Genomic DNA, 17,981 nt, shown 5'->3' on the forward strand with positions numbered 1-17,981 from the left:
GGAGGGAAAGCCCACTATACAGGCGGGTAGTTGGTCGAGAGAAGTTTCTTAGCTTTCAGGTCCCAGAGTAACTGCCCCCACCCACCCTCACCTCACCCCTGCAATGAGTAGGGTGTATGCGCTATAGGAGATGCTTTTTCAACTGGGAAATGGACCATCCCCCTATGCCTCTCCCCCTACTTGGCTCCTAACCCTGGACCCGGCCCTCCTCCCCCTCCCCCTCACCACTCCTGAGCCTTAACAAAGCCAGGGAAGATCTGGGCTGGCTCAGCTCCTGGGTGTCAGTCAGGACGCAGAGGGAGACCTTGCTCAGAAAGCGGCTCCCCCGGAAAGAAATACAGAGTGGACTGTAGTCAGGAAATGTTTCCCTTCCCCCTTTTTTTGTAAGGGGGGGGCATTTGGCAGCCCTTGGGGCCCCTTCTGGCCGCCAGCCCCACATCTCTTCCTGGCTGTTGGGAGGCAGAGCAGGAGTGAAGATTGGGGAGAAGGGGGCAGGGGCTGGCAGGCCTCCAGCGGCGGGCCAGGAGAATTGGCCCACAGACCCTGGTTAAGTTGGCCTGAACAGAGCCTGGGGAGGTTTCTAATTAGTGGACGGGTGTAGGTGTGTCAGCCTGTGTTCATTCAAGGAACTGAACTCTGGAAGCCTGGAAGCCAGCAAGCTGAGGAGGGGAGGGCACTGAGCCCAGGGCCTTGGTAAGTTGGAGAGGTGGGGTGGGGGCAAGGCGAGAGGAGTGTGCTCAGCGTGTCCCATCCTGATGGGAGTTGAGGAGACGGGGACCTTTCAGCTGGAGGGATCTGAGTTGGATTGTGGAGGTGCAGTGAGGAAAGGGGCAGCCTCAAATGGTAAATGACAAAATAGTGATAATTGGAAATTGTGTTTTTTCTAGGCAATGTCTACTTCTGCCTATAGATTTTTTTTTTCCATCTCTGTTTTAGCCTCAGGCTTCTCTCCCCTTGACAGATAAAGAAATCAAGGCTGCATTCAGGTTCCAATGCCAAGGCAAGCACAGACCAGAATGGACGGACCAGAGGGGAGTCTGGGTCTCCAGGTTCTCATTCCAGGGCTCTCTTCTGTCAGATGCACACATGCAAAGAAACAGTGAATTATATACTGCTGCTTGGAGAAGCTCATTTTCCCTGGGAGGTAGTAATTAAGGCATAACTTCTCAAAAATGTTCCTTTATGCAACTCCCCAGGAAATTTCTCTTAGGTCTATTGTCTTGACATCTGGATGGAGGTGCCAAATTGCCTCTGGATGGTGAGCTTGCTTTCTAAGTGCCTGAGGCCAAGATAAAATGCAAATGGCAATTCCTCTATGCCCTGACCCTACCCCTGCCACAGCCTGATAAGGCTGGGTAGTTTCTATAGCAACAGTGGCAGGGGCTGTGTCAGGCAGGGTGGGGGTGGGATGGGGGGGTGGGTTTACTGGATCATAAAGGCTTTTGAGGTTGGGTGGGGCCAGCTGGCATATGACTGATGGCTTCCTTCCCTGGGAAGATGGGGGTCCTATGGAGATGGGAAGGGGGAGAGATGATGAGGAACAGAAGAAATGAAGCACTGGTGTTAAAAGGTTTGGTTGAGAGTCTTCCCTTAGGTGATGCCAAGTGACCATTCTGGATGGTTAAAGAGCTATGATGTTAAAACAACCTGGGTTGGGTTTTGGCTCTGCCATTGCCTACGTGACTTTGTACAGTTGGCCTCAAACCCTTGGCTTTTTTGTCAAGTGTGAGAGGGGATAAGAAATTATCAACCTCGTGCTTGACGATAAAACGAAGTTATGTACACAAACCACTTAGCACAGAAACTCGGTGTTCGAAACTCAGATAATCAGACGTGGTCATGCAGGTTCTGATCCCCTCCGTCCGTCTCCCTCTGAGCTCTGCACACAGAACAGAAGGAGATGGCAAATGCCTGTTTCTGGACGTTTCCCGATTAGCCAAGTTCATTAAGAAGAGACACTTAAGAATCCTGTTAGGAGATGTGGCTTACCTGGACAGCTGCCCTTTGCTTTGGAAAGTCCAGAGTGGAGTCAGTGGTGGAGGGTGTCTCAGTCACGGCCTTCCATGCATCGTCAGCCATCATCACCACCCATAGCTGATGGCTGAGCGTGGCCCATGTATGCCCCAGAGGTGAGGAGTTTCCACTTGGCTCTGCTGGTTGTCTCTGGTGTGGTTTCCTGCCTCTAAACCAAGAGAGCATGAGCGAGGCAGACAACTGATGTGATGCAATAGTATACCAGACAAAAATGAGTGAACTTTTAGTTAAAGAAAAAGAAAAGCATGGTGACCTATTTAAAGACACTTATTTATATGCAGGACACTTCTTGTGCTGGTTTGAGAGTGTGGCCGGCAATCCTGGACATCTTTGCAGGTTTTCAGTTTCTTTCTGCATCCTCTGGGTTCAATTCCTTGGGCCTGGAGGACCTGGGAACAGTCTTATGAGGATGGAGAAGAAGCGAGTGGAAGGGGGGGAGAGGGGAGCAGAGAGGTGAGTAGGACCCAGTCTGTATCCCTCCATGGGCGCTGGTCGGTGGGGTCACAGCATCCAACATGAGTATAGGGACAGTTGTTTGAATGTGGGAAGTGCCCTTCCTCCCCCATCTCCTGCTTCTGTTTGCTCACTGCCTTTCCGTACTCCTAACCACTCTTGCTGCTATGGGGCCTGGATGGTGAGGGAGAAACCAGAAAAGTGCAAAAAAGAAGTACTATCACGTGATACTCTAGGCCAGAGAGTGAGTGGTGAGATGCTCTTTGGATTGTCAGCTTTTCTAATGTTGAAACCATGATTGAGCACATTGTGTGTGCAAGCTATGAGACTGACTACATAAACATGCGCTTGTCACCTGTAGCACGTACTTTTTGATCCTGGAGAAGAGCAAGAAATGCATTTGAAAAATTAAATATTATCTAAGAAGAAACCAAGTCAGTAGAGATGTATATAATCTCTAAATAAACGGCCTGCTCTTTTAGCCATTTGACCAAGAAGGCTCTTCGGAAGATCTTAATATGAAATAATGAGGGTCCTTTCTGGTGAATAAAGTCACAGAAGCCAGAGAATCAAATTGGACAGGTATCTGTCTGCTTCTTCAGTTTTGGAAGAAGAAAGCACAATCTCTTCCTCAAAAGTAAATTGAGCACACAGAATGTCTCCTTTCCTGTCCTTTCATTATGTCTACTTTTATTGCGGGGGCGGGTGGGGGGAGCTCTCTCTGGAAGCGAAGTCCAAGTTTGTGTCTTTAAGAAGCTTCCATCTTTTGGAGGAGGAAGGAAAAGCAAGGACCCGTGTCTTTTTGCCAATGCGCTCAGGTTAGAGAGCTGTGAAGAAAGGTGAGTCAAATTGCAAGAGTGCTTTGCCCAGGAAGGCCCTTCCTCAACTCAGTCAAATGGGCTTTGGACAGTGGAGTTCCTATTGTCCATCTTCCTTCATCCTCAAAAGGCTCTTCTAACCTATACTGGAGGAAGTCTGTGCAATTTGTCATTTTAGTTCTTTCCCATGAAACTCTTGGGTGGCTTCTAACCTGGGTCTCTCCTGTTTCTATTGAAGGCCTTTTCCTCTCTGGTCTTCAAGGTGTCAGAACAGATGTCTCCCTTCCATTGGGCAGAACTGGCCCTTGGGCATCTCCACCTCTGGCACCTGTGGGCACCTCCAGAGCCCTTGGCGCTGTCCCAGGATGAGCCCGTCTTTCGGTTTTCCATTCTCAGGCCTGAGCGTCTTCCCCCTCTGATCCTGTGACTCTCTTCCACTATCTTCTTTTCACAGACTCCTTTCCCAGTTCCCTGCCACAGAAGCCTGACCAGGAGCCTGTGGTCAGTCTCTGACTGGCGGGGCCGGTGACCCTGGGGACACTGCACTAGCCTCTGAGAGAAGCAGTCAAGTTGGCAGGTCACTGTTGTTTGGTCCTCTTCCAGCCAGTGGGGTTCCAAGGGCACCCCCAGTTTACCAAAACCCCTGCTTGAGAAGAAGGATGAGGAGTGGGTGGAGTGAAAGAGGTGACTGCTTGAAAAGAAAATTTTAAAAAATGCAGGAAAGTACGACTAATGTAATGACACTAGTTTACCACCCAGAACTGGGAGTGGTTGATATTTTGTTGTCATATTTGCTTTAAATCTTTTTTTTTTAAAGCTTCCTCCGATGGCCCTCTCTACCAGCCTCCTGTTCCCCACCCCTCCATCCCAGAGGTAACCGTCAGCGTGCAATACATTATTTAATATTTCTCTTACCTAAAGAGATTTGCTAATGGATGACCGTTATCTAGAATAGTTCTCTGAAAATAAATTGAAAACGTACATAAAAAGTTTTATTTTGCATCTTTTCTCCCCTGTCAATCTTAGGTTTCTGAGATCTACTCATGTTGAGTAGATCACATGAGTGATTAGAGGTCAGAGCTATTCTTTTTAACTGCTGTATGTTATTCCGTTGTATTCTACTGATTTACTTATCCATCCACCTATTGAAAGACTTTTGGGTCTGGTTGCCAACAGTGTTTTACAAGTAGAAATAATGCTGTGATGAACGTTGTTGTACATGGGCCCTTGGGTACATGGCTCAGAGAAGTAGAATTGCTGGGTCAGGCACATTCTCCCCGTGCCCATAGCTCCTGGTCCAAGTTCACACCAAACACACTCTCTACTCACTTGGGCCTTCGGCAGATAGGTCACCTTGCCAGATTCTCGGGTGGCTCTAGTTGAACCCCACAAAAGAAACGTTCGGGACCCATGGAAAGGAGTGAAAGCTGATAGCGATAGCGCTGTTTGCCATCTTGGTATCAGTTTCTCTGGCTCTTCAAGGACAGCCTGGCTCACAGAGTCCCAGGGGACCTTGGCTGAATTTGAGCATGTTTTTGTTTTCTCAAACTGTCTGCCTCTGCCCTGACCCTCCCCAGGTCTTTGCGATTCCAGGAATGACCCTGGTGTTTATAAAGCAGCCCTTCGGAGAGTGCATAGGCAGGGAGGCTCTGTAGAGGCTGTGCTGTTTCTGCTCACTCAGGACATGGCAATGTGAGGGCACGCTCTAGAAATCTCCAGGATGCCTGGCCAAGAAGGGCTCCTCCGTGTGCATCCAAGCACACGTATGTGTCTGTTTAGGAACCCGTGCATCAATGGGTGGAAACCGCTTATACAACTATGTCTTTGCAAACTGTCGGTATGAAGCCAAATCTCTTGAAAAGAAGAGGCATTTTGTTCTCCCATCACCAGGAAGTTCTTTAGGAAACTGAGGCAGGAGAGAGCATCACGAAGGAATGGGGCCCTGGAAATGTCAGAATTTGAAGGGGGTTGTTAAAAATAGAGATCCTTTGACCTCTGTCTAGGCTGCTCTCTTTGAACTTCTGGGGCTGGAGACCGGGACCCTATTTTCAGGTAGCTCTTCAGTTGATTTGCGAGGAACAGCTCTGTTTGGGAGCCATTCATCTAGTCTAACTCCCCGAGTTTACAGGTGAGCACACTGAAGCCTACACATCTTAACCACCCTGCTGGCATTACTCAGAGCCCAGGCATGATGGCAACATCGAGGTCAGAGCCTTGGGCCTCCAGGCGAGTGCTGCTCTTCCTTCCACACTAGAACCAGTTGGCCGAGGCTTTGACCCATCGAGAACATCTGAGGAGGTTGCTTGCAGCCGTTTCCTCCTATAAGGAGAATTCAGAGGGGGAGAACCACCTCCTATTGTTCAAAAACCATGCCGAGGAGCTCCTGGTCTGTTCCCAAGGGACTTCTCCCAGAACATGGTGGCATCTGAGAAATGTGGGGTTTGCTTAGTTGGCTCCCTTGCAGGGAGCCGGGGTTCAGAGTGGGAAAGAATGGGAAAGGAGTTTGGAATGAAGCTGGCTGTCACCAGGGGGTGGGTGGACCGAACAGGAGAACATCATTAACTAAACTGGAATGTGTCCTGGGTGCCAGCCTACACCACAGCAGACCTCTATGCATTCACTATTCATCCACTGCCGGCTGCTGCCTCTGACCTTTTGAAAAAAAAAGTAGAGGAATACACAGAAACAATGTCACCCACCCAGGGAGACTAGGACCTCAGGTGAAACTTTAGCTGAAAACTAACAAAGAGGCCCCCCGTTTCTACTCCATTTTTAACTTTTGCTTCCTTCTCCACCTCCCAGCATGGCCTGAATTACCCACCCAACTTCTTGGTGAGCTGTGTTAATGAGCATAGTGGCCACGTGCTAGAGGGAGTTAGGTGACCACAGTCAGCCATCCAATGGGACTAGCTTCAAATGCTTTCCAACAAAAGCTGTTTCCCCTGTGTGTTGGTGGTTTACCTACGAGCCCTGCCTCACCTGTGCATGCGTGGCAGTTTGACAGTTTGAGCCACTCACTACCTGTCCCCTTCCTTCCTTCTTTCCTTCCTCCCTTCCTTCCCTTCCTTCCTTCCTTCCCTCCCTCCCCCCTTCCTTCCTTCCCCTATATTCAATGAGCAAAGTTAAAGTAATTTAAGGAAATTCATACTGACACAAGGACTTTCGTCAAATGGCAGAGAGCTTTGATGTGCTGCAACATACAGAACTTATATAACCAACAAGGTCAAGTTTTCGAAGAAATAGGTGAGTAGTATTCCAGAACTCTCTTATAACTCATCCCCCACCCCCTATGCATTTGGCCATTCTACAGATGAGCTGTTATCCATCCACCGTTCCCCTCTCCCTAGCAAATATACCTTTCATTTACTCATTCGAAAAATACATCACCTCTCTGCACATTTCTTCTAAAGCTTGATTCTGCCCACATTGGGAGTTTGAGTAATAATAACACTGTATCCTATTTAAGTAGCAGCCTTCACTTTAGTAGGAGTATCATTCCCATTTTTCAGAGTTGAAAAATTAGAGCTCAGAGAAGTTAAAGCGTTTGGCCAAAATCATGGGTGTATCATAAGTGGCAAAGCCAGGATTAGAATCCAGGGCTCTTGACTCCCAGAGTTCTTTGCCCACTCGGTGTCTTAATGAATTGTCCACTTCCATGGGTGTTAATGGAGAAGTTGTCTGGGAGGGAGGAGGGAGGTGGTAGTTAGTATTTATTCTTTTGCCCAATACATGTCAAGGTGAAGTGTGTTTTGGGAGCAATCAACCAAGAACGAGCCACGTGAGTTCTATGTCCAACTAGGGTGGAACCAGGAAGGCAGCCAGCACCCCCTGGCCTGTTACTCGAAATCCATTCTTGAAGGGCCTGCAGTGCTATTACTTGTTGAAAGGTGAATCCGCTGGGGGGAATGACGGAATCGTGGTTGGATTAGGTCATCTATGTGGTGCTCCAGTGCTTAGATTTCCAAATAATCATGAGATAGACTAAGGAGAAGGTTGGAAAATGACTAGGGTTTCTCCAGAAGCAAGAAAGGACCTATTACCCTGCTACGAAGATGTGTGGTGGTTCTGGAAAAAGGTTTCCTTTTCTTAGTAGGCCTGAATAAGGACAGATGCCTCATCCTTGAAGCAGGAAGGAACAAGAGGTTGCTTTTAGATCCTCTGGGTGTATTTCCCTAAGAGTGCTTTAAGGTCTCCCATAGATCAGGAATCACCCACTGTCCATTGGAGCATTGAGGCCAGATTGTCGCCCTAGGAGAAAATGAGGTTTCATGAGTGCAAGGATATGCTAGACACAAGGGTTTTCATTCACTGAGTAAGGTCCTCACACCAAATGAAATGACATCGCGGGAAAAGGGCTTGCCGAAATGGAGGTTCTAAAACCAGGGTATGACTGCATAGGAGACAAACACAAAGCTCTTTCTCCTGGCGTGTCAGCTTCCAGCTGACCTGCTCCACCAGATTAGAGGCTGCGTCAGAGGTCAATGTGGACCCCATGCCAATTGGGAAGCGCCTCTGATGATGGCAGAGAAGTTGTTGCTCCTGTAGATCCAGATGGTATCCTTCCGGGCCGTGGGTTTGCCGTGTGTAAAATGGGACACTTCATCCATTTCTTCTCATGCCACTGCCTTTCTCATCTCCAGCTCTTCTCCAGGTGTGTACGGTGGAAAGGTGTGGGGATACACCGGAAGTAGGATGGGACTTCTCCCTGCTCTTCCAGCCCTCCCCCAAAGAGATGGGGACTCGCCACGCTCCCTCGATTGTCTCCCTCACTTCCCTTTGGAAAAGCTTTACCTTCTGTAGGTAGTTGGGAAATTCCCTACTTCAGTCTTGACCCATGTCCTGGGTCTCTGTGGAGAAGAACGGCGAATGCTCACTGATCTTCAGGGGGAGAGCTCTTCACGGGCCTGGCGAGTCCCTATCCATCATCTCCAAGCCTGAAGCCTTTTCCAGCTCTGCTTTCTGTGTTGCTAAGAACTGTTTCTTAGAGTGACCTTTGCACTGCAGCCCACGGAGCTGCATACATAAGTGGTTGCTTAATAAATATTATTCTGAACCTAACTCTCTTAGGCAGAAAAAAAAAATGCAACTTGGTATTTTTGTTCTGAGGGCAAATTCCATCTCTAGCTGGAGTTCTGCATCTGGAATGTTTTCCCGCAGACTGTTCCTGTCACCTATAAGAGAATGTATGGGAAGAACTTGGTAATGTGTGGCAATGGCCTTGCTGCCTGAGTGTGGGAAGTGTGTGGGTACTTTTCTCCCTCCGCGGATGGGGTGGGGGTGGGAGAGAGGTGAAAGCAGCTAAAAGCCGCGAGTGCCCAGCACTGTAAATGCAGCACCTCTTGCAATCCTCCTGCTGCCATTGGAGGTGGTTGCTGTTTGTCTGAGTTTTACAGATGTGCAGTGGAGGCACAGAGAGCTGAAGAAACTTATCTAGGGCTGCAGAGTTCCGTGGTAAAGCTGGGACTCGGGCAATTGGATCCGGGAGCCAGAGTTCTTGAACCTCTTTGTCTGGGAATGATAGCAGTCAAGGAATCAAGGCTTTGCCCAGCCTCCAAGCCTTTCTGATCTCCACCCAGTCAACGATTACATTTCCTTTCCTGGAGCTTCTACTTCAAGATATGGAGGGTCAGCATATGTGGCAGCAAACCAGGCCTGGGGATTTCCTCATCTAATTGGCATGTTTGTTGGCAGTGATGCGATCAATAAAGGCCTGGAACAAAGCATCCCCTTGAATCCAGGAGGCCTTCGTGAGGGCGAACAAACTTGACTTTCACCTCAGAGGGGTCGGGGCCATCTCAGGACAGGAAGCCAACTCTGTCTTCCTGGGAGAAGCCCGCCCAGGTGACCCTCATGTTCTGGGACCTGGAGCGGAGCTTCATCAATGACTTGGGTGGATTTTAGACATTGTCCTAGTGGGCCCCTTCCTCCATCATATTTTATCAAACTGCAAATACAGCAGTATTGTATAGTGAGACGTTTTCCTTGCCCTAAAAGCTGCTTTTCTTTTCTGATACTCAAAGAAATGGAAACATTTTCTAGGCCCCTATACACTGTGCCTGCTATGTCCAGTGAATGAGCCCTGCAAGCCTGGACACACACTCATCTGTGTGTCCCCCTCTGTCATCAAACATGTTCCCAGAGCTCGCGGAGAGTGTTTTTTTCTGAGTGCTGACCTTTAGGACTCGGCCAAGAGATGCATCTGTGGCTCCGTCATAGGTACGAGTGTCCAGGAGAGCTCAGAGGAGAGGAAGCAGCAGGCTGAGCCCGTCAGGATGCCCAGAGAAGACCCCCCCTCCCTCCACTCCAAGAAGCTGGACTAGGAGGCCGGAAGCGTGGCTGGGGATGGAACGGTGGCGTCTTAGCAGAGGGTGGGGAATAGTAGTAGAGCTCAGACTGGCTTTATGTGCGGCCGGGGTTCTTCCTCACTGGGCTGGGGAATTTTCCGTCCTCTGGATAAAGCCCAACTCCTGAACAGTGATTTTCAAGTGGGGCAGTTTTACCTCCCAGGGACCATTTGGTAATGCACGAAGACAGTTTGGATTGTCACAACTTGGGGAGGGTGATACTGGCATCTGGTGGGTAGAGGCCCAGGGTGCTGCCCAGCATCCTACAGTGTATAGGACGGCCACTCTGAAGAGCCCTCTGGTCCCCGTGTCAGTAGTGCTGAGATTGAGAGAACCTGCTCCAGAGGCTGTTCCAGGTATTGGGTTCAGGTGAGTGGGCATTCGCTGCACCAACCAGAGAACGTGTAATTGTAGCCACAGTGGAGACTGGCTGTCTTAACTGCGCCTAGGGGCGGGCAGGTGATGCTCCTCCCAAAATAGAGGAGCCAGTTGAGCTTCTGAGAGTCACAGGCTTCTGACAGCAGAGTGGATGGTTCCAGAAGTGGTGACAGTGTGCTGCCCCAGCCCTTGTCTTGTTTAATTCCCTTGTGAGTAGAACACAGGGTCTTGAGTGCTGGCAATCACCAGAAATTTATTTCTCCCTGGCCCTGTCGGCAGGAAGCCAGCAGCTGGGCAGGGTGATCTCAGGTACAAGGGTTTGGGCAAAGGCAACTGGGGGCTTCCCAGTGCAGCAGGGGACCAAGCGCTTTTCTAGGCACCTTGCTGTCCTCTTCCTGTGACCCGTGGGCCAGTGCCTGCAGGGGTGGGGACAGGGAGTGAGCCTGAGACTGTCCCACCAGGTCTAGTTAGAGGATCCTGTAGAGATGGAAATGGCAGGAGAACTGAGGTGGTGAGAATGGACGCCCCCACCCCCGCCACACACACACACTTGTGCCATCTGCCTTATGCGTCAAAGGTTATTGTAAAGGAGATGGAGAGGTACTGAATCAGACCATCCTACTAGGTTTTTCTCACTCTCCCAAGCTTCTCCCCTCCAGCCTCCTGCCCTCTACCTCTGTTATCTGAAGAGGGAAAGGGGTTGGTCTTCTTCACGGTTGGTCCCACCTGCCTGCCCAGTCCCAGAGGGCAGCCCTGTGCAGACCTGGTGGGACAGAGACAATCTGTGTAGCTAGGCAGGGCTACTTGGTGTCTCCATGCTGGGGAATCTTGTGGGCAGCTGAGCTGAAGTCCCACTGGGGAAGTGGGACTACTTCTCCTGGAGCCTCTGGGTGTCTGCTGTTTGAGCCTCAAAGAGGCAGGGTGGGAGAGGAAAGTTGGGACCAACTGATGGGCCTGGTCGAACAGGATGGAACAGGACTCCCACCCAGCTTGGTGGCAGTTGCTTCAAATCAGCCTTTCCCTGTGGGTGGTGTAGGGGCTTCTGAAACAGGACTTAATCTGCGCTTGGTTTATTTATGATAAAACCCAGGCTACTCAGAGCCCGAGGGACACTAGCCTTTCGAGAGAGAAGAATTTTCCAGGTTTCGGAGGGCTTATTACTCATTTAAATATTTCAATTTTTAATTTTCTAAACAAGTTTAACAATTTTCAATAGAAATCTTATTTTTTTTAATGTTGAATACTTGACATGTTAACCCCCTCCTTATCGACACAGCTCTTGTTTTGGGGTACACAATGAGGAAGTACTCAGGGTCACTGATGGGTGTAGAGTTGTTTGCCATGACTAAATGTCCCCAGAGCTCTTATTTATTTTTTTTAATTTTTAGTGTCCTCTTTCCTCCCGGCCATTTGATACTTCTTGCCTCTGTCCACGTGCCTTCCTTTTTTCCCTTTTAGTTTTGTTGATTTTATTCTGCCGTGGCCTTGGAAACCAGACACCCAGAAATCAGGCTTACAGGCTTCCTGGAGCAGTAATGCCACTGTGAACTGTCAGGGTTCCCCACATGCTGGCTCTCCCCGCATCTTGTGAGGAAGGCACCCAAACTTGACAGTGCACGGACGTGCTGACAGCTCTTCTGATGCTCAGAGGCTTGTCTTCCTCTGCTTCCTGGTTCTTGGGTGGGTTCCACGTTGCCGAGGTAGCAGGTAATTGAGGCATTCGTCGTCCGCCACCATCATCATCAAAGTAATCACTACCACCACCATGACATAGAGTGTCTGTGTTACAGGCGGTAACACACGCTCAACAGTTCTGTGAAGGAGGAACTATGATTATCTTATCCATTTACAGTTAAGGAAATGGAGGCACAGAGACGTTATATGTGCAGGAGACAGTCAGTTGGTATAAAAAGCGGTCGAGCCTTAACCGAGTACGCCCTCTTACCCAGTGCTCGCCAGTCTGGGGAGAATGTACCAGGTTCTAAAAGGGATCCTGCTGTAGCTGGTGAGAACTGACTAGGCGTCAGGCCCCGTGGGAAGGGAAGGGAAAGAAGGGAAGGGATGGGAGCAAACCTCTGTGGAACACTTCTGTTTGCTGGGACCGTGCTGGTGCCTTGTCACCTGGAATCTGCTGGAGCACACTCCATGAAAGTAGGTGCCAGCTCCCCCCGCCACCGCCCCATGGCACGGAGGAGTGCCCCATGGCTTAGGTGGCGTGTGCATGAATGCCCCAGCTCACGACAACCCAGAGCGGGGCCCCCTTTCACAGATAAGGGCCAGCTCTTTGCACCACACAACACAGCCCAGGACAGCGACCATCTGAGCCCACCATGCCATGCCTAAATTCTGAAGGGACTGCCAACTAGTAGTCACTTAGCCTGAGACGTGTGTGTAGAAATATTTTTAAGAGCCCTTCAGTTGCGTTTGGGGCTGTACATTTCTGAAGGCGCATTAAAAGAGAAGAGAAAACGTGCAAGACTCGTTTAGAAACTCTCCCTCCACGCCCCCAGGTCTTGTTGGGACCTGCAGGGGAGCCACTCGGGCCAGCGTCAGCTGAGGCCCTGTTTGCTCTGTTGTGTTGACAAGGGGCTGCTCGCGTTCCAGCCCAGGAGCCACGTCTCCCTCGTTCCCACTCTTCCATACCATTCTGTTCCCCTGGCTGGACATGCCTAAGCCAGCGTGAGACCATGGTAGTTGGTGACTGCTCTCAAGGCCCCCTCCACCTGAGCTGTGCACACAGCAGGAGTCGTTCCCTGTTGTTGACTAACTAGAGGTTTAAGAAAGCCGAAAGACACTTAACAGGTGCTCCTTGGACGAACATCTGGATGCGATAAGATGAAACGTCAAAGTTGAGGAGGTCATCGTTCCTGTTGTCGGGGCTCTTGTACTGCGGGACAGCAGTGGCATGCATAGATGGACGTGGGAACAAAGCAGGGCCACCGGGGCACTGCTGCAGCAGCCTTTGGAGCAAGGCACTAGGGGAAGGAGAGGAGGGGCAGCCGGGCAGATGAAGAGTCACAGCAGGGGGTGTTGGAAACTAGGTTCTGGGGGTGATGTGGCTGCACCTTCTCACTCTCTTGCCAGATGTGGCGGCTGTGTTTTAAAAACCCCCGATCCGTGCCCTTTCAGACTATGAATGATGAATCCCTTAAATTGGGGGGTTAATGGCAGGTAATTCAGGGAGGTCTTTCCTAGGGAAGAAGGACGGACTCCAGAAGGGACTTAATCCCATCCCATGGTGAGGGCCCTGAAGCCACGTTCATCCTTCTTTGTTCTGCCCGCCTCCTAGGACGAAGGCAGAACAACAGGCATCCCAGGCATTTAAGGGAGGGTGCTAATATGAAGAGTTGCTGTGAAACCGAAACCGATAACCACGTACATTGCTCAGTGCACTTGCTAAGATGTTAGTTGTCTGCATTCTCCTCATTATCAGGGGTCCCGACAGACCCTGGAGGGCCCAACTCTGGAAACTGGACCTGGAGCTTTTCTTCTTCCTGCAGACGGTGGCGATGACCACGCCGAGGGAGGCCTGGCTGAGAACCACGTGGTCGGGACTACGAACATGTTGGGAGGTGGAGGCAGCGCTGGCCGGAAGCCGCTCACATCGGGCATGAAGGAGCTGGCGGTGTTACGGGAGAAGGTCACGGAGCAGCACCGCCAACTGGGCAAAGGTGGCAAGCATCACCTCGGCCTGGAGGAGCCCAAGAAGCTTCGCCCGCCACCTGCCAGGGTTAGAAGGGGTTGGGCTGGGTCTGGTTAGGGGGGTGGGAGGATATGCAGGAGTCTCACAGTGGGGGGGGGCACCCCAATAAGATCCACGTCCTGTGTTGCCTGCACGTAAAGTCCTTTCCGGTACTGCCCCTAATATTCAGGGGCCTCCAGATGATCAGCCAATCAGTGTCTTTGGGAGCCTCAGTGTCTTTGGCTGTGAAATGGACTGGCATGTGGTTTCTTGAAGTCCCGTCTAAAACTTCCACATTTCTGCTTGGCTTTGGGACACAGGCGAAGAAAATGGATGTTAGAGATGAAGACGGTTCCACCTGAACTGGCTCACTCTTGTTATGATATCTTCCCCTCACTCAGCTTGCCCCCTTCCTCTTTCCAGCCCAGCTCTGCTGTCTTCGGTCTTGGTTGGGTTTATGGAAAATAGTGGAGCTTGGGCCAGTGGGTTCGGTAGAGATAGCTAGAGACAACCACTTGAATTCAGTATTTGCAAGTAGATCCCATCTTGACCTCTGAAAGCCATTGACACAGAACGAGGGGAGGAGTGAAAACTCACAGCCATGCAACTTTCTTGAGGGGTGGGTCAGGCGCAGTGATACGGTAGTGAGCTCAGAGCTGGGGTCACAGATCCCTGTTCCTCCAACACTACCTGTGTGGCCTTGGGGAAGCCCCTTCCCGTGCACGAGCTTTCTGAGCTTGCTCCCAGGGCCAGTGTTTTGTGAACTCATTCTCTAAGAATCCTCTGTGCCCACAGACCCCCTGCCAGCAGGAATTGGACCAGGTCCTGGAGCGAATCTCCACCATGCGCCTTCCAGATGAGCGGGGCCCTCTGGAGCACCTCTATTCCTTGCACATCCCCAACTGTGACAAGCATGGCCTGTACAACCTCAAACAGGTGAGAGAAGATCTCAGCCCTGGGCCCCTGGTGTGCCTTATTTCTGCCCCACCTACCTGTCATCCTCTGAGGTCTGAGAGCCAAGCCCAGGAGAACTAGACTTCTGTAAGGTGATGGGGATGTCACCTGCCAGAGTGAGGGGGGGGGGGCTTCCCTCCCTGGTCTCAGGCCTGGCGGAGGCTGACTCCACTTACCCAGCTACCCAATGGCAGCACTTGGTACCAGGTTGGGAGTGAGTCTCTTGGAGAAGAGATGTGTGTGGGCTTACACTAATGCATCTCAACCTTTATTATTAGTCACCTGGTGGTCATGCCCAGGCCTGAGTCCCAGAGACTGCCTGCCATTCAGAAGGTTGTGTGTGGACCGAGAGTTTGCATTTCTAACAAGCTCCCAGGGCATGCTGATGGTCCGCGGACCACACTTCCAGAGTCACTGATTTAAAACCATTGACCAAGTAGCCTCTGGTTTTCAAGGATCTCAGGGAATGGAGAATCAGGGATGGAGAAACGTCACTTAAAGTATTTCTAAAAATGGTAGTAGAACAACATTTTAGTGCATTAGAGAAAATTAGGAAAGTGAGTAAACCACCTGGAGCCCTCTCCTCCCGCCCCTTCTATTGTCTGTTCTTCTAATAATCTGCCATCTAATCATCAATGAGCACACACAGTATTTCTCCGTAACATTATCAGTATTTTTCACAGTCGCATAGAGTTTGTAGTGTTGATTGTTAGTTGGCTGTTCAATATTGATCGGTTATCCTTTCACCCGGCCCACCCCTCACCTGCTCCAACTCATCGCCTCTATCGGGAGAACAAGCATGTGTGCCTTCCACTTAAGGTGGAGAGAAGGAATGGGTGGGAGAAGAGTGTGGGCTCCACCAGCCATCCCATTTCCTGTTTTCAAGTAGCGGTTCTGAGCCCTGGCTGCACACGGGGACCTGCCAGGCAGCTTCAGAAAAGTACAGATGACAGGGCTGCATCTCCACAGTGTCAGATTTTGTGAGTCTGGAGTGCTTGCTGGATAATGGAGTTTTCAAAACTCCCCTGGTGATCCTGGCGGGAGTTCAGAGTGACGTGAAGGGTTGATGTGTGGAGCCAGGAGATGGGATGTGGGGCTCTGCTGATCCCTGAGTGGGGGTGTCTCACTTCCCCACTCCTTCACAGTGCAGGCAGCTTGCCTCTCCAAATGTCAGTCTAGTGTTAAAAGCTATTTGTGCACGTGCCCTCTGAATGTAAGCCAGCTACCTCATTTGGAGCTCAAAAGAACTAGCGATCTCTTCTAATAAAAAACAGGCTGTGTGCAGTACCTTACGGGTAACTAAAGGAATTTGCAAGAACCATGCATTTGTGGGTAAAGCAGAGACCCTGGGACAATGCCTACATTTGCATGGCAGCTATGGCTCTTACTAGCTGTGTGACGTCGGGCAAGTTTCCTAACCCACCTGTGCTGCTGTATCATCCTCTGTAAAGTGGTGAAATAACGGTACCTAATTTACAAGGTGGTTGTGAGGATTAAATGAATATCTACGTTAGATGCAAATTGTACACGAGCAGCGCAGATTGCTTACATGGAGTCTGGCACAGAGCAGGACCTGTGCCAGCCTTCACTTTTACCATTATGTGCATTTTCACCTCACACTATGACTAAACTCCAGTATACCAGGTCCCCCACTGGATGGGACCTCCCTGCAGCTGAGGGCGGAGCCTTTTCATCTTTGGGTGCCCCCCACAGCCTTGCTAATCAGAGTGTGGTCCCAGGGCCGGAAGCACCAATGTCACAGGGGAGCTTGTTAGCCATGCCAACCCCAGACTCACTGAACGGGAACCTGCATTTTAGCAAGATTCCCCGGCACACATTCAAGGTTGAGAAGTCGTAGCCTGCACAGCTGGCTCGGTGCCACCGTAGCTCGCACCTCGGGTTGAGTGACCAGAAGAAAGCTGGTGGCTGCAGGGACATGTTCTCCACTGCCTCCTCTTCTCTCCTCAGTGCAAGATGTCTCTGAACGGGCAGCGTGGGGAGTGCTGGTGTGTGAATCCCAACACCGGGAAGCTGATCCAGGGAGCCCCCACCATCCGGGGGGACCCCGAGTGTCATCGCTTCTACAATGAGCAGCAGGAGGCTCGCGGGGTGCACACCCAGCGGATGCAGTAGACCACAGCCAGCCCCACAGCCGCCGGTGCCTGGCACCCCTGCCCCACCCCCTCTCCAAACACCTGCAGAGAGGAGAGTGCTTGGGTGGTGGGTGGGGGAGGATTTCCCAGGAGTTGACACATGTATTTATATTTGGAAAGAGACCGGGCACCGAGCTAGGCACCCCCCTCCCCCGCCCCTTTCACCCCCCACACACCTTGCCCCTCCCAGCGGGAGAGGCCTGCACCTTCCCTTCTCCAGTCCCTGCTGAGGAGGAAAGGGAGGTTGCAGAGGCAGAGCTGGGGTAAAGGTTTGGGAGGGGGGAAAAGGAATTTTTATTTTTGAATCCCTGTGTCTCTTTTGCTTAAGATTAAATGATGGAAAAATAAAGTGTGTATCTGTCTTTTGCTTTGAGTCTTTACCCCTCCTATCCTCAAGAAGTTCCAAGGCTTGATGACCTCCTTCCACCCCAACTCCAGGGGAAGTGGGAAAAGCACATCTTGGGTTTCCCCATTCATAAGAAGGAGGATGGGGCAAGAAGAAGGGGGATCTCTGAGTGGCCTTGGCCTGTGAAAACTTGAAGTTCTGAATCCATGTGGGACCCTCCTGTGCAGCCTGTCTGGACACCCAACTGAGGCCCCCTGGGCCCCATCCCACCCTTGGGTGAGGAGAGGTGGAGCCCGTGTCTGCCTTTCTCTCACCTACATTCAGATGACACCACAAAGGGAGAAAGGGCACATGGAAACATCGGAATTGGGGGCATCTGGCCCCTGAAATAAGGAGAGCTCCCTTCTGCATGGAATGTGGGCAGGGAGGGGAGATGGCAAATTCAGCCCCCGAGGCAAGCAAGGGAGTGGAGCTGCTGTGGTCCAGCGTGTTCACACAAAGGTGCTGCCTCCCAATTCGGGCCCTGCTCTGAGGGCTCAAGTCACTGGCTCCACGACAGCAAATGTTAACAAAAGGACTAGGGAAACAGGCACAGATGTGGACCTTATTTCTGAAGCTCCTCAACCCCTGGTGAGTTCCAGGGGACCCCCCACTTTGCAATGGGAAGGCGTGCTCAGTGTTTTGAGGCCCACTGTACACCCCTCTTCCCTTTCCCAGTGCATGGCACAGAGCCCTACCTTTCTCGTTACCCTGTCTTCTGTGTTGAGGAGGGGACGGGAAGCTCAGGAGAAGCAGAACACCTGGGCCCTTACCCGGGTA

The 17,981-nt window shown here is 51.0% G+C and overlaps 1 protein-coding gene across 5 annotated transcripts in view; it reads left to right on the forward strand.

Annotated features, from left to right (window-relative positions):
• Window positions 1–17,165, forward strand: part of IGFBP2 (insulin like growth factor binding protein 2) — a 30,485-nt gene extending 13,320 nt beyond the window's left edge. For all 5 annotated transcript variants that reach the window (XM_019727057.2, XM_074312978.1, XM_019727059.2 and 2 more), the window contains 3 exons: window positions 13,528–13,757; window positions 14,505–14,645; window positions 16,632–17,165. In XM_019727057.2, the coding sequence (XP_019582616.2) occupies window positions 13,528–13,757; window positions 14,505–14,645; window positions 16,632–16,796 (536 nt within the window). In that variant the 3' untranslated portion in view covers window positions 16,797–17,165. The remainder of the gene's footprint in view (window positions 1–13,527; window positions 13,758–14,504; window positions 14,646–16,631) is intronic.
• The last annotated feature ends 816 nt before the right edge of the window (window positions 17,166–17,981 follow it).

This window comes from Rhinolophus sinicus, linkage group LG01, assembly GCF_036562045.2.
Source record: "Rhinolophus sinicus isolate RSC01 linkage group LG01, ASM3656204v1, whole genome shotgun sequence".
NCBI lineage: Eukaryota > Metazoa > Chordata > Mammalia > Chiroptera > Rhinolophidae > Rhinolophus > Rhinolophus sinicus.